At 38.3% G+C, this 25,323-nt stretch overlaps 1 protein-coding gene and 1 pseudogene across 1 annotated transcript in view; one reads left to right on the top strand and one right to left on the bottom strand.

Annotated features, from left to right (window-relative positions):
• Positions 1-297: 297 nt before the first annotated feature.
• Positions 298-25,323, top strand: part of LOC122068998 (digalactosyldiacylglycerol synthase 2, chloroplastic-like) — a 30,866-nt gene continuing 5,840 nt past the window's right edge. The window contains exons 1-3 of the mRNA XM_042632917.1: positions 298-466; positions 17,167-17,504; positions 17,814-18,077. Coding sequence (XP_042488851.1) covers positions 17,223-17,504; positions 17,814-18,077 — 546 coding nt within the window. The 5' untranslated portion in view covers positions 298-466; positions 17,167-17,222. The remainder of the gene's footprint in view (positions 467-17,166; positions 17,505-17,813; positions 18,078-25,323) is intronic.
• On the bottom strand, positions 2,995-5,052 carry LOC122068996 (annotated as a pseudogene).

The following is a 25,323-nucleotide window of genomic DNA, read 5'->3' as shown; positions in this document are numbered from 1 at the left end:
TTTTTTTTTTGTTTTGTAAAATGGAACGAAACTGGGAAGACGGAACTCCATTTTGGAGTTCCGTCCAATCTCGTATTTCCAGTTTTTTTTTCACTTTTTGTTCCAAAAAAACAGAAACGGACCATAAGTGCACCAAACAGAAGATTCCGTTTTTTCGTTCCAATAGAACGAAAAAACTCCAGAAACGTTTTTTTAGAACGATACCAAACGGGCCCTAAGACTATTGGGTAAAATTCATACTTGACGTGTCAACCGACTAAACCCTCTCCTTACACTGCACGATTTTTCCAGGTAAGCTGGACCTTCCTTCCAGAACCTTGAAGCTCATTTCTTTGTTCCAACAACCTTTCTTCTCATTGGTTCTATTCCTTGCAAACCTCTATACATATTTTCTTGTTTTCCTCCTTTCATCAATCTAACTACAGGAATTGCAGCAGTTCGATTCGATAATCACAGCAAAAAAAAAGGTACAGGTTCATACAACACATCTTCCAATCACTCTTTCTCTGAAATCTCTGAGCTGTGTTGATTACAACACATCTTCTATTTTTGGTTTTTGTTATAGTTTCATTTTTATTTTAGGGTTTATCAAATTGATAATTTATGGTTTCAGTTTCTTTTGAATCCCATTTGATTGTAGAACAACATTGAATGCGAGAATTTTCTCTTTTCGATTCCTTGGAGGTTTATAAGGCAACTGTGTCCTTGGAAATTGTTGCTGATTTGGTATTTCACCTCGGATTGCTTATTTCTGAGCATGATTTGGTTGTTCATTGCTGGTACAATGAGTAAACGTCGACCTTTAGAAGGGAAAGAAACAGATCAAAATTGTTGAAGATAAGACTGTTAGTTGGAAAAGACCGACAGACCTAAATTCATGTCAAATGTGGTAGAAGCTAAGATGAACACCAACATAGCAAGTAAGGGAAACGTGAATAACTTCAGATCAGCAGCATCGATGGACCCCAGACTCGGGTTGATGGAAAATATGGTAGGAGGGAATATACTCATCAATTTTCAGCTTAATCAGAGGGTTGAAGGTACTGTTACAGCAACACCAATTGGAAGACAAAATAGAAGAAGAATCAGAACCTTAGCTTGTTGTACCTAGGTACAATTACGACAACAATAATTGAACTAATACGGAGGACTTCCTTAGCAGTAGTATGGGAGGGGCCGATGTGCACCTTCAGTCTTCAAACAACAGACCTATTGCAGTGAAAACCCTCCCACGACAGCTAGGGGTATGGCAGAAAAATAGAAGATTAAAGGAAGGGAAAGGGGGGGGGGGAGGGGGTTTATGACCGGGCTTCACCATTTAGGGTTGCTGCTGGTTCACTACAGTAGCATGCTTCGATAGAGAACACAAGTATAAGTCCATTAGTCAAATCATTGGGATGTCACCCTACTCTTTTATTTATAAATGTAAAGGCTTGTAGTACAAGAATAATAAGACTTAGCTACTAATTAGCTGGCAGTTTTCAAAATAATAATTTCTTGGAAGATCTAGTTGCTATAACCAAAAAAGTAAGAAATACCATAAAAAATAGAAACTGCTAGGTTGCTAATGACTTAGCAACAAAACTATTATAAAAATAGAGGCTATAACAATAGTAGCTACTTAGTAGTTATCCTCCAAGCAAGGCAGCAATATGAGGCCCACAAAAGCTGTCAAGAATCTCCACCAATGTTGTAGATCGATGACCACATTAGGGGGAAAATTATGAGCCTTATATGGGTAGATCAATGGCCATGTTATGGCCTTAACTATAACCAGAATATGGGTCTGAACACAAATTAAATCGATAGGCAGAAAAGGGCTTGGCTTGGCTGGTTATAACTTAAACCAATGGGACTAATTAGGGGCCTTGTTGGGGTGTTTATTGTTGGTGCAATGAGAAAACATTGACTTTTCGAAAGGAAAGAAACAAAACAAAGTGTTGAAGATAGACTCTCAGTTGGAAAGAGCTACAGACCTAAATTGATATCAGATGTGGTGAAGCTTAAATTATATCTTGGTTTTATGGGAAGTTAAGATGAATGAGGTATATCACTAGGATATGTAACTTGTGGATCGAAATAGTGTGGCTATGGGACTCATTACCTTGAAGCATTATATATGTTTGACTTATCAACAGGGCTCAAATAAATGTGGAGTTCTTTTTCATTTCTTCTTCCTTATTACTGCTTTATTTTGATTTAGAACATTGAGATTTGTCCTGAATTGTGGGTCCCTGGGTTATGTTTTTCGTTTGGTAGTTGGTACCTCACTATGTTCTCAAACCCAACTAGAATATGCCCTTTTTCTTATGAGCCATTTCTAAGGTTACATACTTGCATGTTTGCATCATGTCTTCCTTATAGGAAATGAATGTTAAGTTGATACCCTGGTCATATCTCTTGGTATGCACAAATTCTGATTTATGTTCATGGACCGTGACTTCTATTTTATTTTTGGGCAAGAGGTTACTTCCTGGTAGCGTGTCCCCTGCACCAGCATGGGGGCCAATGAGAGCGTGCACAGGGGCATCAACATAGATGGGATTCCTGATTTTACAGGGGATGGGGTGGTAATTTCACATGCTCCTGTGTCTGGCCACAGGGGCCACACAAGTAGGCAGTATTCTTTTTCCCTTTATTTTTATAACAGTCATTTAGAATGGTAAGTTGATGACTCAGCCTTAGCTCTTGGTATGCACATATTCTTAATTATGGTCATGGACCATCAGTTCTAATTCTTACATTTTATTTTTGTAAGAGTCATTAGAATGAGAAGATATGATTCATGCATTAAATTAGTTGGCTCACCTTTCAATCATCCTCAAGTTGATTAGGTGAGGTGGTAAGAACAATGAATACTGAGTCTACACAAACCAATTTTTTGTGCAAACCCACCCATTGTGTGTGTGTGTGTGTCTGTGTGGGGTGGGGGGACCAAATTAAGTGAGAAAGAATAGGAGAAAAAGGTTGCAACTTCTGCATCAGTTGCAAGAAGCCACCAATAGTAGCAGCTCCTTAAAACCCATCACACTAGCAAACCAGCTGCTAATAGAGGCAGAGTGGGTAGATTCTCCCACCATGGAGGAGCACTTGTTTACAGGCAGGAAGAGAGAGAAGGGACTGAGTTGGCTTAGGGTTATTTGAGCTTCTCAATTGCCAGCTGAGGATTTAAGTGCGGAAATCCGGAATAACTCGTCGGAAGTGGGAGGGAAAAAATCCCTATTTCTCCAAAGATCTTGAAGGTTTCTGACACTCTTCTGTTATTCACATCTATGTGACACAACTAATACTATTTCTATTTATTTATCTTTTATAATGGACAAATGTTGAGAACCATACATGGATGTCGGATTGGTTAAATATGAAAAAGACCAAGCTTGAAACTGCACGGGTACCAGTGACATTGGAACACTAGTTTTGAAGGTCTGGAGAGCCTTTCTTACGGAAAAACATCCTCTGCAGTGAGGAAATGGTGCGGTGAGGTGCGGTAAGGCTAGAGATGGAGACTCATGGCGGTGACGGATCAACGGTTGAGGTGAAGCGCCCATTCCATCGACCCATTTCACCTGTAGAGGAGTGTTTGTCCTCCCTACCCATTCCATCGACCCATTTCAGGGTTTTTGATTTTAGATTCTTCTTGCATGCGTAGCAGAAGCTGGGGAAATTTTTGGAAGGGAAGCGTGACCGATCAAAGAAAAAATTCTCCTTTCTCGATGCAGAAAAGCCAACAACTCTCTACAATGCAGTCATCAAAGATGTATGTCGTTTTAGGGTTCGGTCCATGGGAGATTACACAAGTATAATCCTTAGAAAGCTCCATTTTGCTCACAGAGAGACAATCCGTGAAAACTCGAGGAGTTGCAGGAGTTTCAAGGCCTGAATTCACAGACCCAAATGGAGATTTGTTCACTGAAACTGGAGAGAAAAAAACCCAATTGAGAATTTCGAGTCTTGATGCCAAAATCTGCAGGGGATTTGGGGGAATCAGCTGGAGAGAGGACGGGCGGTGGGAGAGGAGGAATTTGAATCTATAGCTGTTATCCAAACAGAACCATCCGGCTATCAGGTTTGGAGAACTTGTTAATTTTATCATCACTGAGAGCATCAACCAGACCAAGCCCAACCCCTCCTAATTCTAGTTTCTCCCATGGATGCTTGTTCTCCAGACTGGGTTCTTGGGATTTGGAACTACTTCTGTCGGAAAAAGTGGTTCCAGGAGCAGAGAATGGTTTAATGTCAAGAATTGAAGTTGGGCTCACCACAGAATCAGTCTCAAAAAACCCCTTTGAAGTGAAGCCTGTAAACGACCTTGAAGAACTGAAGAAAGATGAAGCATGCCTGATGTATCTGTCAGTGGGAGATGAAAGAATCTGGTCGCTGGTCCTTTGAAGCTTGAAATTGAAAACCCTAGAAACATTCCTCTTGATGCAGTTGGGCAATGGATTTAGAAAAAAAAAATATCTTTGATTTGATTTCCAATTGTTTTAAAAACAATTTCTTTTGGAATTAGTTAGCTTCTAATTTTAGAGTAGTTTCCTTGCAAGTAGTTTCCATTAATTGTTTTGATTTTTCCTTTATATTAGACATGTAATCAATGGAGGAACTCAGTTTTTGAATTGAATGAATATGAACAAATATATGTCTTGGTTGGAAACGATGGCTGCCATGGGTGGTTTCTTTCTTCCCCTTTTCTAATATTCCTTATCCATCTCTGACTTCTTGTAATCTGTTCTTTTCTCTTCTATTCACCTACTTCTTCTTTAGTTCCTCTTTCTTTCCCTCTGAAACTTCCAGCGAAGGTGCATCCATCAGGGGGTAATTCCATGCCTAATTCATTTGACCCTGAAATCAATCCTGCAACTTGCAGTACAGCAGAACTGGAAGAAGTTCTTCAACTCCCTCATCTCTACTCTGAAGGGATTTGGTCTCTCAGGTATAAGATCCTCCTCTGCAGGTGATTCTAATCTGAAGGCATCATCTCCAAGGGGTTTTCCTGCTGTGAGAAATCAAAACCAGATCTGCAGCTAGACGATTCTGAGTTTCTTCCGCCATTATTGTTTCAGCAGCCTCAAGTCCTCAGATTCCTGGTTGTTGGAACCAATAACTGTAAGGGTTTAGCAGGCTTGATCGAAGCGGCCCTCCATCTGAAATCTTCGACCAAACCGTGGCCTAGGGAATGAGTTTTCTCTCTTGCAAGTCCTTCCTTTCCGCAGTTTTCTGGTTTTGGGTATCCGGTGGTTGAAGACGACCCATGGTATTCTCCTTTATTCAATTTAATTAATACCTTTACCCCTAACTTTCATTTTGTCCTTGCTTTTCTTATGATTTACATCTTGCCACTATGTTGTTTACCCGTCCAAGAATACCCTTGTCTCTATGAAACGATTTATTCCTTCACTCGTTATTCCTATGGTGAGTTCCCGGTAATTACGATTTTGCCACTCCTTATTAGAGGGTTCAAGTTATTTACAGAACTGCCATTATTTTGATCTTTGGCTATTTCACTATTGAATGGGTTCCTAAGCGAATCGGTTCCAATTTCAGAAACCTGGTTCTGCATGACCTCTGCAGGTGAAATGGGTCGATGGAGCGGGCACTTCACCTCAACCGTTCGATCCATCTCCCGCTCATGTCTCCATCTCCAGCCTTGCCGCACCTCACCACGCCATTTCTTCGCTGCAGAGGATGTTTTCCCCTTTCTTACTAGTTTGGAAGGTCTAGGATATGTGGTATATTGGTCTCCGCTCCCTCTAAAACTGTAGCACTTATGGATGAGGCAGGGAAGTATCCCTCCTGATGTTGTAAGTATTCCTCATGATAAAACTACTAAACAACCAGGGGGCTTCCTGTTATCTTAAACATTATTAGTTAAAAATCCTTCTATCATTTTGCTTTATACACATGGTCCCTCTTCGTATGTTTGCCTTTTTTGTTTCTAGTCCAAAATGTCCAACAGCACAAAAAATGTTGATTCAGATAAATAAGCAAGAGTGGGCTTATTTTAGTGAAAATAAGCCTTGGTTTTGATTATATATTTGTTGAGCCTTTAGTCCGATGGGTTTTCATTGTAATGGCCCACTTTGATGGGTCAAAAATATGGGTAATATGTAGGGATATAGGATTTACTTCATTAGTTTAATTAGAGTCCTTATTTGGGCTAGTTTTCTGGTCAGTTTATGTTACCTTATCAGTTCAATATTGGTTTAGGCCTTTCCGTTTTTAAGTTCGGGTATGTAATTTAGTCATTTATATAAGTTTGTAAGGGGCTACAGCCTTGTACATGAATTTCAGTAATGAATTTGGCTTGATGCCTTTGCTTCTGTGGTGATTCAGAATGCTCCCTGTTGTGGTGATTCCAGCCCTGCAGGGCAGTTGGTGATTCCTAATCATATCTATTACTATTTGCAAAAAAATGGTTTTGGGGAAAGTGGTTTACCTTTTCAATCTTGGAAGTGTGTAGATCTTCAACAGTGCCCTTGGAGTGATCTTCAACAACTTGAGGTGATGATGTGGCCAAAAAGAGGAGTCTCCAACTGATTTTGTAGTTTTTAGATGCAAAAAAAAAAAAAAAAAAAAAAAAAAATCAAAAAACACGAGATGGAGTTGAAATTTTGACCCTATCTCACGAAACATGTGCCTATAAAGGTACTTGTTTCTACCATTTTGGTGAGATACCTAAATGTTGTACGCAATTTTGGTGAGATACCAAAATTTCGACCAAAACATGTACATTTTTCCATTTCATAGGTCATTTCGTCTCAGTAAAAATGAAAAATCTAAAAGAAAATACTGAAATTAGTGAGATTTCCAACCATGGTTGTAATCGGAACTTAGACTCTTAGTGGGTAACATATATTATAAGAGGGGGGCTGGTTAATGGTATCAGAGCAAATTTAATCAGTTTTCACCTTGAAGTTCTGTTTTGTTAGTCTAAAGTTTTTTTTTTGGTTGCAGCACCTACGCTGCCATACATACTCTATGAGGCCTTAGTTTCTAATTATATGACACCAAACTAAGGTCTACTGGCATAGTAATATACTATTTACATCTGGCTCTTCATGGAGTTATTCATCTACTGGAATAAACTTTTATCCATATAATGCTGGAGGTACTCTGTTTTTGTGTGAATTGAAATTTGATTCTTCTTTGCATCGAGCCAGCTGATCTATCTGACCTTTTAAGGATTTGTTGGCCTTGATGGTAAGGCCCCTCGACCTTCAATTGAGGCTGATCCAAGTATTGGTGATGAGTTGTTGATTTTCTCCCAGGCCTGGTGATACGCTGTTCTTATGAAATGTCTAGAAAGGTTTGCATCAGAAATGATTTACTGTCTGACCATCAGATTTGTATGATTCTTTTGGTCATTATTGGATCCACTTAAAAAGGCTTCCTTGATCCTAGTTTGGTGTCAATCTGACACCTTGATTTCCTGCTTTCTGAAATCACTCAAAATTCTGGGTTTATGATTTCAGATTTATATTACTTTACTGCTTCCTTATATCTGGTCATCAACTTTCATTCATATTGTGGGATTTTTATTTCCCATTCATTCTCTTTATTTGTCTGGATTTAGAGTCCTAGCAGAAGAGGTCTTTCTATATTTTGGTTATCTGGTGATCTGTTACGAATATGCTAAACAGTGGCTGCTGCTGGTTACATTCTTCAGGTTTCTATATTTGTGATGTTTGTTGGTTCCTTTCTTGGGTATATCTGGTATCCTTTATCTCTAATGGGTGATTCAAAGCCCCTTACAGATTCTGTCAATGTCCAAATCACATCTATTAAACTCAATGGTGCTTCGAATTATTTACTCTAGGCACAAGCTGTCCAAGTTTATATAACTGCCAAGCGGATATTGGATTATCTTACTAAGAGACCCCCTGGTCCGATTGCCATTGAGTATCCAGAATGGATAACAGAGAATGCAACAATTCTTTGTTGGCTATGGAATAGTATAGAGCCTTTTGTGGCTGCAAATGTGATGTTCCATGCTACAACTAAGGGTGTCTGGGATGACTTGAAAAAAAGCTATTCTCAAGATAAGAACATGTCTAGGGTTTATGACTTATATGAAAATTTACTTCTTTTTCAAGTAAAATGACTAATCCGTTAGTGACTACCATGGTTCCTTAAAAGGTATATGGGAAGAACTCCATGTTTACCAACCTCAATCTATTGATGTTGAAGTCCTTAAATCTCAATGTGCAGAGTTCTTGGTTGCCTAATTTTTATCTTGGTTGAATTACAACCTTTGACCAGTGAAAAGCCAAATTCTTGCCAGTGAGAAAATACCATCCATGAATGAGGCATTTTGTCAGACTAACATATCGTGTCTCCCTCCTTCACCAAATTTGACTTGACCTCATCTAATAATAATTCAGCCTTTGTTTCAAATAGTGTGGGTTCTGGCCATGGCACTGATTTTTCTGGAAGAGGTCGTGGCAAAGAACAACCACTAGATCAAGGTACATGTCAATGTACTCACTATGTTAGGAGGAATCACACTATTGACACATGTTGGGCAAAGCATGGTAAACCTGAATGAACTCAACAACTATCTACTACTGCTATGATTCTTGCATTTGATTAAAATTATACCGTGGCCTCATCCTCAAACACCAATCAAGCTTCCAACTCTGGAGGTAGTCAGCTTGTTTCTCCTTTGCTGGATGAACTCAATCAATTACATAAGCGTTTGCGACTTCAATAGATTTAGACATTTGCCTCTACATCCACCGCTACCATGACTCATTCAGGTATGGTGCATTTCTTGCTTATTCTTTTTCCACACCATGGGTCATTGACTCTGGTACCACTTCTCATATGATTGGTACATCGCATGTACTCTTTTCACTTCAGAAGAATAACCACCCTTTTAGAGTCATACTTGCTAATGGCTCATTTACTTAGGCATTTGCTTTCGGTTGCGCTACTTGATCCTCTATTCCTATGTTGAAATCTGTGCTTCATGTTCCTAACTTACCCTTAAATCTTATGTCTATTAGTCAACAAGGTTCATGGTATCAGGTTTCGACCTCTGGGGAGACCGAAATTTCGTGGAAACCTGGGAAATTTTGAGGATACCGGGGATTTTTTTCCAGTATGGTGGAAACTTAGGTTTCGACCCCCAAACAATTTTTTTTTGTCTGATTTTTTGTGTACAACCTATTTTAAACATTTCTAACACATTCACATAATTAGTTTCATTAAAAAAAAAAAAACACAAAGTCTTACTTGTGTGGTGAACCAAAGGTTCGATAATCATTGCACTGACTTGTTGGATTAAATTCTGAAACTTTACTACATAATGACTATATATAGTCTACAATCTGCATCAAAACATGAGACATAATCCAAATGATCCAAAGTAGATAAAAATATTACATCATCAACAGTTATCTATCAACACTCGAAAGTAGTGACTCAATTCCAAGTAGTGTCTAGGCGGTTCCATCCAAGTAGTGACTCACTACCCTTAAGACACGCATGTTATATTTTCTAACTTTATTTAGTAAGCTATATATATATATATACCTTATATCATAAAAAATCAACATTAAGCCACATCAAGTCATTAAAATCAATATTTCGCCATATCAAATCATAAAAAATCAACATTAAGTCACATTAAGTTATAAAGAATCAACATTTAGAGAAATACTCTTATTCTATTACAAGTTTGATTGGTTAAATGATTTTTATTTTTACATGACATTTTTTGTATTAGGTATAATATAAAACCAGTTTTCCAACAAGTCTAAGATTATTTAAATCTGAGTTGTAATGACATAGTTATGCTCTGGTCAAACTTATTTTAAAATGCGTGAATGCTGTTAAAATCGCCTGAATGAAAATAATTTTAGGGATATCAAAACAAAAGATTATTTTACCAGACTTTTGGTTTTTAACAATGTTTTCATATTATAGGATTTATAAAATTTTCATAATTGAGAAAACCCCAGTATTTAAAAGTTGAAAATTGCCCCTATAAACAAAATCCAGTTTTTGTTCTTAGACTGGAGGGTTGACTTTTCGTCCTTTAGGAATTTGATTTTTAAACTATTTTTATTGGATTCAAATTGGGGGTATTTTCTTATTTATGATATTCGGCATATATAAAAAGCATTTACTTAAATGATATTTGGCATAAATAAATGCAAAAAAATGAAAATCTCCGCTGTTTCCCCAAGTTTCCCACACTTATGAGAAAAAATGCACAAAAGAAGGTCGAAATTTCCCATGTTTCAGTCAAAACATGGGAAACCTGGTCAAAACCAGGTCGAAACCAGTGACTTTTTAAAATCCCCTAAGGTTTCGTTTTGACCTCGGTCGATACCTGCGAAACATGCAAAATTTCGCATGTTTCGCTTGAGTTCTCGAACTATGTTAGTAAATTAACTAAATACCTTATTTCGTATGTTTCGCTCGAGTTCTCGAACCATGTTAGTCAATTGAGTGATTGACAAAATACCTTAATTGTTACTCATTTAGTATGTCTTCCGCTCTCTCCGATGGCATCACTGTTTGGGACATCTTTCACTTTCCAATGTTCAATATGTTTCCCAGTTGCAAGTATATCTCTTGACCTGAGTGTGAGACGTGTGAGCTAGGACCATAGTTATCAGGCGTCGCCTAGGAGTCCAAGCAGTTTAGTCGGGATTGTCACCTTCGTCGCTTAGATGTTGTGATTTTTTACCATCCTCCTTTTCTTGGGGTCGCCTTACGCCTTGATAACCTTGGCTTGGACAACATCATCGTACTTCATTCCCTTCTTATGATGTCTCTCAGAGTTCCTCCTTATTTTATCTAGTTCATTTTGATGTTTGGGGTATGTGTCGTGTTTAGAGTTAGTTAGGTTTTTCTAAGTTGGTATTTTTGTTGATGATCATTTTCAAATGACTTGGTTATATCTATTAAAGGATTGATAAAAAAATAAAAATTGGTGTGTCAATTAAAATTTTTCCGCTCTGACAATGATCTTGAGTATACTCAATGAAAAATATCTGAATTTTGTTCTATTCATGGGGTGATACATCAAAATAGTTGTATATATAGTTATATACTCAGTGAATAGTGTGGTTGAGATGAAAAACCGGGCTGGAAGTTGCTCGATCTCTTATGTTTCATATGCATGTTCCTAAGTTTTATTAGAGTGATGTTTTGATTGCTTGTTTCCATTTACTGTCCTTTACAATTTAATCTCCCTTGTTTTTTCTAAATTATCTTTGTTTGGATTTCCACCACAGGTGTTTGGTTGCACGTGTTTTGTGCACAACCTTAGACGTGGTCTTGATAAATTACCCCCACATGCTACCAAATGTGTATTCCTTGGGTATGCTCGAATAAAAAAGGCTATCAGTGTTATGATATTATTACACATGCCTTGTTAGATCGTTACGTATGGTCTCTTAAGGACTTTCATCTAGGGAAAGAACTTGTGTGGTGTCGTTGGGTATACATTTTAAAATATGTACCAAATAGTTTTGTTGAACGATTAAAAGCTCACTTGGTTGCCAAAGGATATACTCATACGTATGACGTCAAATATTTTGTGACCTTTTCTTTAGTAGCCCTTATAAACTTTGTTTGAGTTCTAATATTCGTGGCTGTTAATTTTGGCCTCTGTTTCAACTTGATATTGAAAATATTGCTTTTATTGATGGTGATCTTGAGGATGTGTATATGGAGTAACCTCTTGGGTATGTTGCTCAGGGGGAGAATGTGTCTAAGTTTTTCTGTCTTCACAAGGCCATTTAAGAATGCGTCAAAGGTTTTCCGTCTTCACAAGGCCATTTATAGGTTAAAACAATCTCCTCATGCTGGTTTGAAAAATTCAATAAGGTCATTGGTTATGGGTTAACGCAGTGCTTCTCTAATCATTCTATGTTTGTTCATCGATGTGTGTCTGAGGTAGTTAATCTAGTTGTGTATGTAGATGATATCCTTATTTCTGGTGATGATTGTTTTTAGGATTGACGATGTCACGACTTATTTTTGCTTACACTTTTTTATGAAATATTTGAAAAGCTGAAATATTTCTTGTGTATTAAAGTTGTTCGTAGTACTAAGGGAGTCGGTCTATCTTCTATCTGTGATTGGGATGTCAGGCTCTAATCCTATGGTTACTCCTGTGAATCTTAAGCTTGGAGCGTGTGATGAAAAATAATTTGCAGATAAATATCAGTACACGCAACTTGTTGGGATACTTATCTACCTAACTATTACTCGCCCTGATATTTCCTTTGTTGTGGGTGTTATTAGTCACTTCATGGAAAATCCTAAGCAGGTCCACTGGGATCCCGCTTGTTGCATTTTGATGCATCTTAAAGTGCTCTGGGGAAAGATCTTGTTTATCGACATCATGGTCATACTGGTATTATAAGTTACTTTGATGTTGATTGGGCTAGTGCTGATGGTGATCCTAGATCTACTACTGGGTATCATACGTTTGTTGGAGGAAATTTTGTTGCTTGGAAGAGTAAGAAGCAGACTACACTGGCTCGATCGAGTGCATAGGTTGAATACGAAGCTATGGCACATACGACAACTGAAATGATGTGGCTGAAGTGTCCTATGCAGAAGTTGGGATTTTCAATTACTAAATCTATAGAGATATATTGTGTTAATCAAGCTGTGATATAGGTCGATTGTCATGTTGTGAGGAATGTTGTATTGCAAAAATTTATCTCTACTCCATTGATCAACTTGGCGATATGTTCACTAAGGCTGCGTTTGGTAACGTTTCTGTTCCAAACATGACATTTCGTGTCAAAAATAGAAATTTCAGTTTATGTGTCAAAATTCCGTTTTGTTTTGGAATGAAACTGGAACGATGAAACTACCTTTTGTCGTTCTGCCAATTCTCGTTTCTAGATTTTTTTTTTCCAAAAAAAATGAAACACACCATAAATGCACCAAACGATTTATTCCGTTTTTTTGTTCCCATAAAACGAAAAAACTCCAGAAACTTTTTTTTGGAACATTACCAAATGCAGCCTAAGGTGCTGTTTAGGCCTACGTTTCTTGGTGGTTCCAAGCTAGGTATGAGATATATATATATATATATACTCCAGCTTGAGGGGGAGTGTCCCTATTGTGGTGTAAGTTGAGTTGTGGTGTGTGTTGAGTTGTCGAGTTGGGTTTATGTTGACTTTGTTTTTAGTTATTGACTTTAGTTGTAAATTACAACTTCTAATTGGAACTGACTCTTAGTAGGTATCCTAATAAGAGTATACTACTGAAATATATTATAAGAGGTAAGGCTGGTCCACGATAGGTATATTCCAAGCCCTCTTGTGTTCGATGATTCATCTTCTTTTCTCTCTAGTTTATCCTTTGTCTTCTTCTTTCTTCTTCCTTGTGAGAACTGGTTATCATTTTCTCATTTGCTACATTGATAATTGCATCATTTGAATTTTCTGAGAGTTTGCATATTTGCTTCGCTCTTTTTTTCTTTTGGGTTCTTTCTGACAGTAACCTTAGTACATGTGGGATAACTGTGACTAGTGGTATTTTCTTGTGCTCTTCAACTATTTCTAATAAATGCTTTTTATTTTTTTGGTCTGTGAATGGAATTGGTATAAACCTGTATTCAGAACCTTTCTATTGGATGTTTATGTGGGTGAAGTGCAAATTTTGTTTCCTGGAGGGAGAATTGGTACCTATTGGAAATCTGAAACTTTTCAAGTCTTAATTAGAATTTTGACGATTCATTTGTGTTTAGTTGGCAAAATCTGTGGAAGTTCATACCATGGACTTGGGTTCAGAATCTGTTTTACAGTTTTAGGAACAAAAACTAATTGGTTTCCTTGCCCCCGCAATCCCTCCCCCCTTAGAAAAAAAGCATGAAAATAAAAGAAAAAGAAGGGAAATAAGGTTACTATTCATTGGGATGCAGTTACACGCTGAGTTAGTTAAGGATTTTTCCTTTTTTTTATCCGAGTTATTATGATAATTTGTAATTATTATTTCATTCTTGTTTAGCCATTGTAGGAGTCCAATTTAGTTTGAACTCTATCATGGTTTTAAGTATCGGTGCGTATCGTGTCGTATCGGCCGATACGTATCCGTATCGGTAGGCATCGGCACGATACATACCGATACGTATCAAGAAAATTTTAAAACCCTTATGTATCGATACGTATCCTACGATACGCACCGATACTCACCGATACGTACCGATACTCTATGAAAAAATCAAAATTGAAGTGAAATGTATGTTTCGGTATGTATCGATACGTATCGGTGCGTATCGGTATGTATCGACCGATACACACTGATACGTACCGATACGGTCATAAAATGGCCAAAATGGGTAATTTTTTAGAAAAACATAATTTTTTGAGGTGTTTTTGTTCCAAAGTTGCTGCCAACCATTTTTCTCTCTAACTAAAATGGAAATCAAGGTTGGGAACAAGGATTTTACATTTATGGGACAATTACAAACCTTGGATTCTTAGTGCGATACTATCAATTTACTGTTTATGTATAATACATGTTATATATAACTTTTTTTAACTATTTTTTTATGCAAATGTGTATAAAAAAGTGTTTCCTATCCATTTATGTGCGTATCTTTAGCGTATCTTAGCGTATCTCCGATACGATACGATACCTTCCGATATGTATCTTAATTTTGGCCGACCGATACGACGACCGATACCGATACTTTAATCCTTGAACTCTATCTTCTGTTCAGTTTCAGATTATGATTAGGAGTCTTTATTTTCTTTATTTACTGGTATGTAACCTATGATTGAGTAGATTGATGATTGGATGAAGTTGAGTTTGGCTTACCTCTCTAGTTGTGGAGTTATGCTATTTCTCTCGTTCCTCCTTCCCTGTGAATCTGAGTTTCCCCTCAGGTATATTTTTCTCTTTTCAGTTTCAGTCCCCTCTTTCTCCTTCGTTCTTATCTCTTCCTGGTTCCTCTTCCTCAGTTAATATTATTGTTGTACCTTCGTTTGATTTTGTATTGGCGATAACTTGGAATTGGTTTCGTTGGAACTCCCTTGACACAAGCTAGTTTGACTTGGTACTTCAGTGGTTGGATCGCCTCCCTAGGACGACTCGGACCGTAGGTCACTGCCCCCCATTAGTTTCCCTAGTGTGAGGTTGAAACCAGGAATCAATCTTGTTCTCTTCGCCATAGCCAGTTGCAGGTTTTGATGCAGATTGATCACCAAAATAGGCTTGTTTTATTAGGAATAAGCCTAGGGTTGGGTTTCATACATGTTGGGCCTTTGATCCCATGTGTTTTGAGTGTAATAGACCACTTTTATAGGTCTAAAAGAGGGGTTTTGAAATTGAGTACGGGATTACTAGTTAGTTTCCTTTTTAGTTGGCTTTGATGGGGTTAATTAGTTTCTAATTTCAGTATTTCTTATTTCCTAGTTTCTATTTTTAATTTTAGTAACTAGAGGACTTGCTTTTATTTAGTTTCCTATTTCAGTTTTGGAAACTAAAGTGAGTTTCTATTATTTGTAAACCCCCATCATTATTATAAATAAAGGAGAGGGCTCCCATTAAGCCCCGCGATTTATGAATGAAAAAAAGAAGCTTGTTGCTATGTCTCTGGTGGGACTGCTGTGTGTTTGATCATAGTGGAAGGGAGTGGTGTTTGATCCATTTGACTCCTTACGGTGGGAAGCCCGGGAGGATCTTCTACAAGTGTTCTCTTCTTCTTCAAGCTATTTTCTTTTCTTCTTATTATATTGTTTTTCAACCATCTCAGGTAAGAGATCTTGTCTCCTCTTAATTCTGGTTTTGAAATCTCCAGATTTCTTCTACACCGACCTTCACTGTTCAGGCCAACCGGCCACCTGATGGCCTTACTAATTTGGTCGAGTGTTACCCCTGTTGAATGGATGGTTTGACCCTGTTTTGGAGTCCATCAGACCAGAGGAATTCTCCCCTATTCTGGCCGACTGTATTGAGTTGAAGTTTCTGCCCAGAATTTTGGTTCGACTGTTCTGATTGTTGGTGCATTATTTGATCTCTGTTTTCCTATAATTCTGTCCCTGATTTCCTGGTTATTATTCAGCTACTGAATTGCTGAATTATTGAGATTGATAGGGCTGATCCTTGTTTAGCTATTTCAGTCTTGTTAGTATTCTGTTGTTTATATATTTGGAGGTTGCATGGTTGTTCTTTGATTAAAAGTTCCTGCAGTTGAGACTTGGTTAGACTCCTCATCCTATTCTACATTAGGTTTATTCTCCGAAACATCACCTGTTTTGGGGTACACTTCAAAAACATTTGAGAGTGATGCAACACTTCTTTGATCATTTAATCTTTTCTGACAGGATGTAATAAACTTCCGGGAGGGAGGCTCAGGACTCTTCTTAAAGAGTCCTGAGCTGAATGCTTTGTAGCCCTCTGTGGTTGGGAAATCCATAGAGTCGGAGATTGTGAGTTGTTCCCCGAAGTTATGTTTTTTTCAAAATGTATGACTAGAAGAGCTACTGATAATAATGATCCTCATAAAAGAGCTGCATAGCTCAATACCATCATACTTACGTGCATCATTAACCATTGGATTTTAGAGCAGGTACCAACATTGCGGATTGCTGTAATTCAGTTAAAAGACCTGAAGTGGCAAACCCTTGGGTAAAAATAGCACTTTCAAAAGGTTTGAGGCCCTAAAAGGAAAGGTTTGAGACCCTAAAAGGTAGAAAGGTTTGAGACCCTAAAAGGAAGGTCCCATCCTCACATACGAGTTTTTTCTTCCGCTGCTTGTTTCTGTTGAAGGTAGAATAAAACCTCAAGATTTGAAATTTGCAATTAAGGACAATTTCTTAATAATTGTTCAAAAGCCCCTCTTTGTTGAGCTCGACCCTATTATATATTTATATCCCCAGTACCCGGTGCACAAGGCTCCTGCTTCAAAATTTATTTCTTTTTCTTACTTAAAAGGGGTTCTCAATTTTTATCAGAATTTATTTGATTGCCACTGCTCTTTAAGACTTACATTTTTTGTTACCTATGGGCCCACATAGCGACCCTAATTTGGGGTTATTGACCCTGGGATTTCCTTACAATTTCTTAGTTCTATTGATTGACTGAGCATACTAATGATTTCTCTGTATTTTACGATGCAGTGAGAATATCAACTTGTGGTTATTCAAATTTGGCTCCCTAACTGCATAATGCTTTCACTTGAATTACAGGATAGCTGTATAACAGGCGTCCTTAGCCTTCACACAATTGAACCTGATGATTGAATGGATAGGAAGCAGCATATTGCAATATTTACGACCGCTAGTCTTCCATGGATGACTGGAACTGCTGTTAATCCTCTGTTTCGTGCTGCATATCTTACAAAAGATGGGGAAAGAAAGGTTACTTTGGTGATTCCGTGGCTTTCTTTAAAGGATCAACAGCTAGTTTACCCCAACAATATTACATTCAGGTCACCTACAGAGCATGAAGCTTATGTTCGTCAGTGGGTTGAAGAGAGGACTGGATTTATTGCTGGATTTAATATAAACTTCTACCCTGGAAAGGTAAATTAAGAGTTGCAAATATTTATTTTTGTGACTTTTATGACATGAGCCTAAAATAAATGAAGCTTGTTTTGTTAAGAGTCATTGAAGATAGGATTGTAGGAATATGATGTAAAACTGTTATTCGGAATTTGAAGATTTGGATTCAGTACAGTGCCCAGACCTTCAATACACAGTTGTTTTATTTTGTTTCTTTATTATGTTTCTGTACACTGATCATGGCCCCAATCTGCGGAAGCAGAGTCTCCTACTTAAGGATGTTTTTCTTTTTTCTTTTGTTTCACATTCAATCATTTTGTGAACTTCCAGTTCTCTTCAGATAAAAGGAGCATTTTGGCAGTTGGGGATATTACAGAAATCATACCTGATGAAGAGGCAGATATTGCTGTCTTAGAAGAGCCTGAGCACCTGACATGGTACCATCATGGACGGAGATGGAAAACAAAATTCCGATTAGTTATAGGGGTTGTACACACCAATTATTTGGAATATGTAAAGAGAGAAAAGAATGGTGTTGAAGCATTTATTGTGAAACAAATCAATAGTTGGGTTATCCATATCTACTGCCACAAGGTACCTCTTCCCTCCCTCAGTAGGCTAGGTTTTCTGTACAGAAATTCATGCTTCCACACTTCTTTAACTGAAGCACAATAAATTATTTTGACTCTGATTTCTGATTTTAATTTTAATCTGCAGTATGCTAGTTTTTGCTGAAATAAGATAAAAGGGCATGGAATTGTTACATCTCATATTAACTCTCCCAATATTTTGTGGTATATTATTATGTGTTTATATTCAAAATTTCAAATTTGTGCTACTTCAGTTGGCTGCTAGGAACTATTACATGTGATTGAGTTTTCTAATGATATCCAGATTATGTGAGTTCAGTTCGGGGTTAAAGATAATGAACTTTTGACAAGGAACAGGGTCATGAACAATAATTACTGAATTCAGAGTTGTAGAATATTGAAAAATGGGGTTAGGATTTTAGGAAATTGAGTATGGACTGATTAATGAGATGTAAAAGATAAAGCTATTTAGGTCTTGTGAAAATATTGAATAGACAGTGATTTATGGGTAGTCAATTGGTGATAAAGGCTAGGGAAATCATAATTGGAAGGCTTACTGATGCGTTTGGATATATGGGTGATCGTCTAAAGGTATCAACTAAATTGTTTTATGGTCTCAACAATTGGGAGATGGTTTAGAAGGTGGTCTATGGTATAAGGAGAAGAAGAAGGAAGATGGTTCTATTGAAACCTACATTCAACTTTACCAAAACCGTGATCTGATTAATCCTATACTATTCCATTCATTCGTTACCCACTCATAGTTGTCATGGTGCCTAGGCAAACCAAGACTTTTGAGGGGGTTAAAAAATAAGTCAGCATCAACTTGGCACCTAGGTGACCAAGGCACCAAAAAGGAAAAATAAAGAACTGGCCAGGACTCCTAGGTTGACACCTTGACAATTATGCAGCCATTTCCCTACGCCTTAATCTTTGTTGAAGCACTAGTGTTTTAATGGAACCATGAAAGAGCATTTAGGTCATTGTCACAGGACCTGAATGATGTAATATTAAATTAGAGCAACCCTTTCCTTAAAAAAGATTTGTTGAAAAAGCAGCTATCTGGCCATCACAAATGATCAGGTCATTGTACTCTTCATTTAAACATGGGACAGCATATTATAACAACAATTTCTGAACTCAAAGCTTAAAATTATTTCACTCTTCCCATTGCCATTCAGTTCCTTACTTCCTACAAGGGTTTTTCATGGTTGGGAATTTATTCGCCCGAGCAGTAGAGCATGGAGCCAGATCTGAGAGGTGATCCTAACTCTTGCTCCTGCACTTTGTTAGTGTTCAGTGCTCTCTCTCTCTACATGATTGAGGGTTAATTAATAAAATCAAAGGGCTGTTTGTGACTTTAATGCCCCAGAAACAGTTGTAACAGCTTCCACAATGTAGGATGTCAAACCTTCTAGCCTAGGGATCATGGTTTTAAAAATCAGATTGGATCAATCAGAATCGCCGAGTTTTGACCGATCTGATACCGATCCACTGGTACGATCTAAGGAAAAAAGGTCCAAAATCGATATATATATATATATATATTATTTTAAAACAGGGGTAAATCCGTCTGATCCTGAGCAATACCGATCTGATCCAGATCAGTATTGGTTGAGACCGATCCTGAGTTTTAAAACCTTTCTAGGGATCGAAGCTTCTGTTTCTATGAGAATCCTGCCCAGATAAAATATCATACGTACTTCCATCGAGTTGCTTCATGAGAAATGGGGTGTCGTTTTTGCTTTAGTATCATTAGTTGGCTCAGGTTGTTAGTTTAGTAGAGAAAAGAATTGGTTCGCCAAGCCGAATAAACATTCTATTGTTACTCAAAAATTAACAAGTATGAATGCATATCTAGGCCATTGGATAGCTTCTTTCCAATAAAAAAATGCATCGGTTGAAGCACATGTTGGAGCATCCGACAAAGCAGAAGAAGCTGCTTTCAAAGAGACCGGAGCAAAATTACAAGTCTGCGTTGATCACCTATCAGCAGGGTAACATGCCAAGGTTAGCATCTCTTATCTCAATCTCCTCCACTGTTCTACCATCTCGGCTTCTCATCTCAAGGAACATGATTTGAGCCTGCAGTCTTCAGGTCATGGGCCTGATGGGTCGATCAATTCTTTACCCTGCTTCTTATCCTTCTTTTTCCTGAACTATCACAGAACCTTCTCTAGGCAAGAATGGAATTATTGAGTGAATCAGAGCAATTCATTGGTAAATGAAAAATTTTCCATTTTAACACTCAGGAAAAAACTTAGAAAAGTGGAGGGTCAATGAAGACCAATAACCTGGAGGATGGTTACTATACAACAAACCACAGGGCAGGAACACAGTTATAGGAAACTAGAAGAAAATAGGCCAGATTAGGATTAATTTAAGAACTTAATATCTAACGCTTTGGTGGGACTGAGTGGATCGGCAGAAATTAGTAACTTCATACGAGACAGCAGGAGTTTTTAATCCAAAAATCAGATGGACTCCCAAACTCTGATCGAAGGGTATTTACAGAGAACAACTGGTCAAATTATGGACCACACCCAATGGCTATAATGGAAGAAACAACAGAGATCCAAAACCAGAAGCTAGAACTGAGAAAATTGAGAACCGCAGGTGCTGTTATGCAGCATCGCTTGAACAGGAACAAGGTGAGAAAAACTGAGACAATAGTAGTAGGAAAGAGATACTTAGATGAGTATTCAGACCTGTAAACTGAGATTCAGTCACCTCTGACACGCCACGTTCTTTTGCTGGAAATTTAAGAAGATGGAAGAAAAAGAGGGGAAGAAGAAAAATATGGCTTGGCTTACCGCCTTGGCTTGCTCTTGTTTCACCACAATAGCTCCTGCTCAATCGAAAAAGACAAAATAATCCATAGCTAAATCGTGGGAGGCTGCTGTGCTTCTCTTATTTAAAAAAAGTGATTGCTACATTCAAAAGATGAAACTCTCCATGTAGTGAGATATACTTGACAACTGACAACCGAATTTAAAGACTTCTACAAAGTAGAAAGTCCCCTAACCAGCCACTCCTGGGAACCACTAAAGATCTACTAACTTGAGTTATGAACAACTCGTAACGAAATAGAAACTTGCTAACATAGCCTCCACATAATATTCCAGCAGCATATAAAGATCTTCTAGTAGCATCTGTGGCCCAAACCATGGCCACACATGAGATAAGCACTAGTTCTGGTCTATTATACTGGAACCTGGTACAAAACAGAACCAGAACCAAGGTCGAAAATCAGTTAGCCTGGTTCTGTTCCTTCTCCCTATATTGGTACTATTTGAGCTCTGCGTCAGGGGTTATCTACTGAAACTGGCATGCATCCTGTCATGGAATTTCACTAATTTCTCCCACTAGGAGGAAGCAGCTTTGTGCCGCACTGGAGTGAGCCAGTGAGTGGTTTGCACTGTCCACCTTTTCCATTCATTTCCAATGCCGGAGAATTTCAGGTTCTATTCTATTTTTAATAACACTACCTGTAGTTCTACTGTGACGCTTCTTTCTCTGCAAATAACAGCTTGGCTGTCCTTATTTTCTCCTAGCTATTTGGGGTTATTCCACTCTGTAGAGGTCATATCTGCTATTAACTCACAAGCGCTCATGTCTTATTGCACCATGTCAACCCTAGTCATCCTCAGCCTTCCCCTGGCCATTAATACTTCTGAGTAGTCTGTGGATCTACATTGCACATGGACATATTGTCTTAATTGACTTCCTCATCTTGTTAACTATTGTTGCTACTCACTAATTGTTTCAAATGCATATTTCTGATTCTATTCTTCCTAGTTGGAGATGACTGATCTCAGTATTCTTACCATAGTTACAATCAATTTGTGTGTTTTTACCTGTTACCCTACATTCTGCATCATACAGATATCATGATCTTGTAACATTATAAAACTAACCTCTTATAGCTCAGCATTCTAATCTTAGCTACAGTTATTTTATTTTATTTTCTTATAGATGGTTTTTTCTTGCTGCCCAACATTATGCTCCATACAGAATTTCTGATATTGTACTCTTATAAAGGGTGATTACTGAAATATTATGGCCTAAAATACAAAAATGGCTGTATGGCCTCAAAACAAGAAATTTTAAAGTTCCCTGAGAGTGAAATCCAATTAGTTTGAGATGGTTCAGACGAGTGCAGCCAAGACAATTGAATTGTGCTAGTGAGAATTTGTGATATGAAGCAAACTATAGGTGGTAAAAGGATGAGGGGACTCCATGGGTTGAAGTAGTGAGAAAATACTAGTTGAGAATCAGAGATTAGGGAATGATTTGACTTATCAGTAATGATAGAGGTTTTTCTTATTTATAAGAAGATTACAGTGAATCAAATAAGGGAAGTGGGATAACGCTGACTATGCATCCCTATCTACAAGATATGCTGACTAAGCGTCCTTATCTAAAAGATTTACTACAGTAAATAGTAAATAATAAAACTTAACCAATGTAAGAATAAAACTAACTACGGTCATCTCAATACTCCTCAAGTTGGTGCAAATATATCATACATGCCCAACTTGGAGACGAGAGGACGAAATGCCTTACAATGAACAGCCTTGGTAAATACATCAGCTAACTGATTTGCAGTATTGATAAAGAGAATGTAGACAGTCCCTTGGTCAAGCTTCTTTTTGATGAAGTGTTTTATCAATCTCAATATGCTTGGTCTTATCATGCTGAATGGGGTTGTGAGCAACGCTGATGGCTACCTTGTTATCACAACACAGACGCATAGGACCTTCAACATTAACTCGGAGATCACTCAATAGGCTCTTAAGCCAAACTAGCTCGCCAAACCAGCTCACAAATCCCTTGGGCCATTGCGCTATACTTAGCTTCAACACTAGACTGAGATACCACGTATTGTTTCTTGCTAGGCCAAGTAACAAGGTTCCCTCCAAAGAGAGTACAATACCCAGTGGTAGATCCCCGATAATCAATAGATCAAGCCCAGTCAACGTCAGTAAAGGCCTTAATCTTCAAGTGCCCTTGATTGAAAAACAAAATACCCTTTCTAGGAGCGGATTTCAAGTATCGTAGGATCCAGTACACAACATCAAGGTGAGGTTTCATGGATCATTGCATTGTTCAGCTGAGGAGATCCAAAACATACTTCTATCACTAAGGAGATCCAAAGATTGACTTCCATGGGGGAATCCGCAGGCTTGCATCCAAGCATACTTGTATCACTAAGGAGATCCAAAACATACTTCCTTTGAGAAATGAAGATACTTCTGTTAGATCTAGCCACTTCAATCCCAAGGAAATACCGAAGGGGTCTTAGGTCCTTAGTCTCGAACTCTGCCTCTAGTAAGGACTTAAGGTTGGAGATCTCCTCATCATTGTTACCAATAATCACAATATCGTCGACGTAGACAATCAGAGCAATGACCTGGTTACCTTTCACCTTTGTAAACAAGGTGTGATTAGCTTGACTCTATCTATATCCAAAGCTTATCATAGCTTTCATGAACTGGCCAAACCATGCCTTAGGAGATTGCTTGAGGCCGTACAATGACATCTTCAACTTGCAGACACATCTGACATTGGAAGGAGTGGTAAAGCTAGGAGGAACATTCAAATAAATTTCCTCTTCAAGATCTCCATTCAAGAACGCATTCTTGACATTCAGTCGTTGGAGATTCCATCCCAAATTTGCAGCAACCGATAGCAATGCCCTGATAGAGTTCATCTTTGCAACTGGGGCAAAGGTTTCCTGATAATCAATCTCATAGGTTTGGGTAAAGCCCTTAGCCACCAAGCGTGCCTTGTACCACGTAATTGTCCCATCAGTCTTCTGCTTGACTGTAAACATCCACTTGCACCCTACTAATTTCTTTCCCTAAGGAGGAAGAACAAGTTCCCAGGTACCATTTTTATCCAATGCCAGCATTTCCTCAACTATTGCAGCTTTTCACTTTGGATCATTTATGGCTTCTTTCCAACCCTGTGGAATAGACACATAAGACAATGAAGAAACAAAGGCCCTATAAGAAGGAGATAAAGATGCATAGGAAACAAAACTGGAGATGAGATGCTTGGTACAAGAACGAACTCCTTTTCTAACAACGATAGGAAGATCGTCTGCTATAGGAGAAAAAGGTATAAAATCAAGTTTGGGAGGCTCTGAAGAAGTAACAGGTTCAACATCAAGTATGGGAGAAATATTACCTGATACTGGTGGATCTGATGGAGCCATGGAGCTTCAAAAGGGTATGGTTGGTTACCAGTGGCGTCTTGCTCCTTGGACCTCTAAGTGTAAGTGATCACATCTCTTACATGAGTGATCACATCTCTTACAGTCTGATCTGGTGTCTCCCCTTGAACCGGGGCCATACCTTGAATAGGAGACATATCAATAACAAGAGGAAGAGCTTGTAGTGATCACATCTCTTACAAGCTGATCTGGTGGCTCCCCCTGAACCGGGGCCATACCTTGAATAGGAGACATATCAATAACAAGAGGAAGAGCTTGTAGTGATCACATCTCTTACAAGCTGATCTGGTGGCTCCCCCATTGGCAGGCGACTTACGACTCGGGAACAACCAAATAGGGCACTTCTTATTGGAATTCCGAAAAGATCTAAAAAAATGTAAATACCTCCTGAAATACCGGTATACTCTTCCCGGCCTTCCTCTCGGTCCCCCTTGGGTTGACCGTAATTGGGACTTGTGTTTTGTGACAGGGCAACCTTTAGGGTTGTATTCCTCTTGGCCTTTATTCACTTTGTCCCACCACTTTGTTGTGTGGCTAGCGGCAGAAAAGGTGAAACTTGGCATCCGATTTCGCAATTATGCTATTCTCGGTGATGATGTTGTAATCGGGGATAGGGAAGTTGCCTTGGCCTATCGCGACATTCTGGATAAGTTGGGGGTGACAATTTCCACCCAAAAGTATATTATATCCACACAGGGTGCTTTTGAATTTGCAAAGCGATTCTGTGTCAAACGAGTTACTATCGTACCTTACTTGTCTCTATGAAATGTTGCATGATGACAAGTCACTTGTATGGACTTATCTCCATTGATCAAAAGTATGGAGTGAAAAGATTCTCCACTTTAGTTAGACTACATGGGGGTGGTTATCGAGTGTTAGCATCATTAAAGAATATCCGTTCCAAACATTGGGAACGGGTTAGAAAGATGGCTGAGAAGCCGGTGAAAGGTAGCAATTATCCTTTAGAGTTTTGGAGAGACATATCAATAACAAAATGAGGCTCTTCCTCAAG

The sequence above is a fragment of the Macadamia integrifolia genome, unplaced genomic scaffold, assembly GCF_013358625.1.
Source record: "Macadamia integrifolia cultivar HAES 741 unplaced genomic scaffold, SCU_Mint_v3 scaffold516, whole genome shotgun sequence".
In the NCBI taxonomy this organism is placed as follows: Eukaryota; Viridiplantae; Streptophyta; class Magnoliopsida; order Proteales; family Proteaceae; genus Macadamia; species Macadamia integrifolia.
Note: the sequence above shows the minus strand (reverse complement) of the source record. Positions and strands in the feature narration are given on the sequence as shown.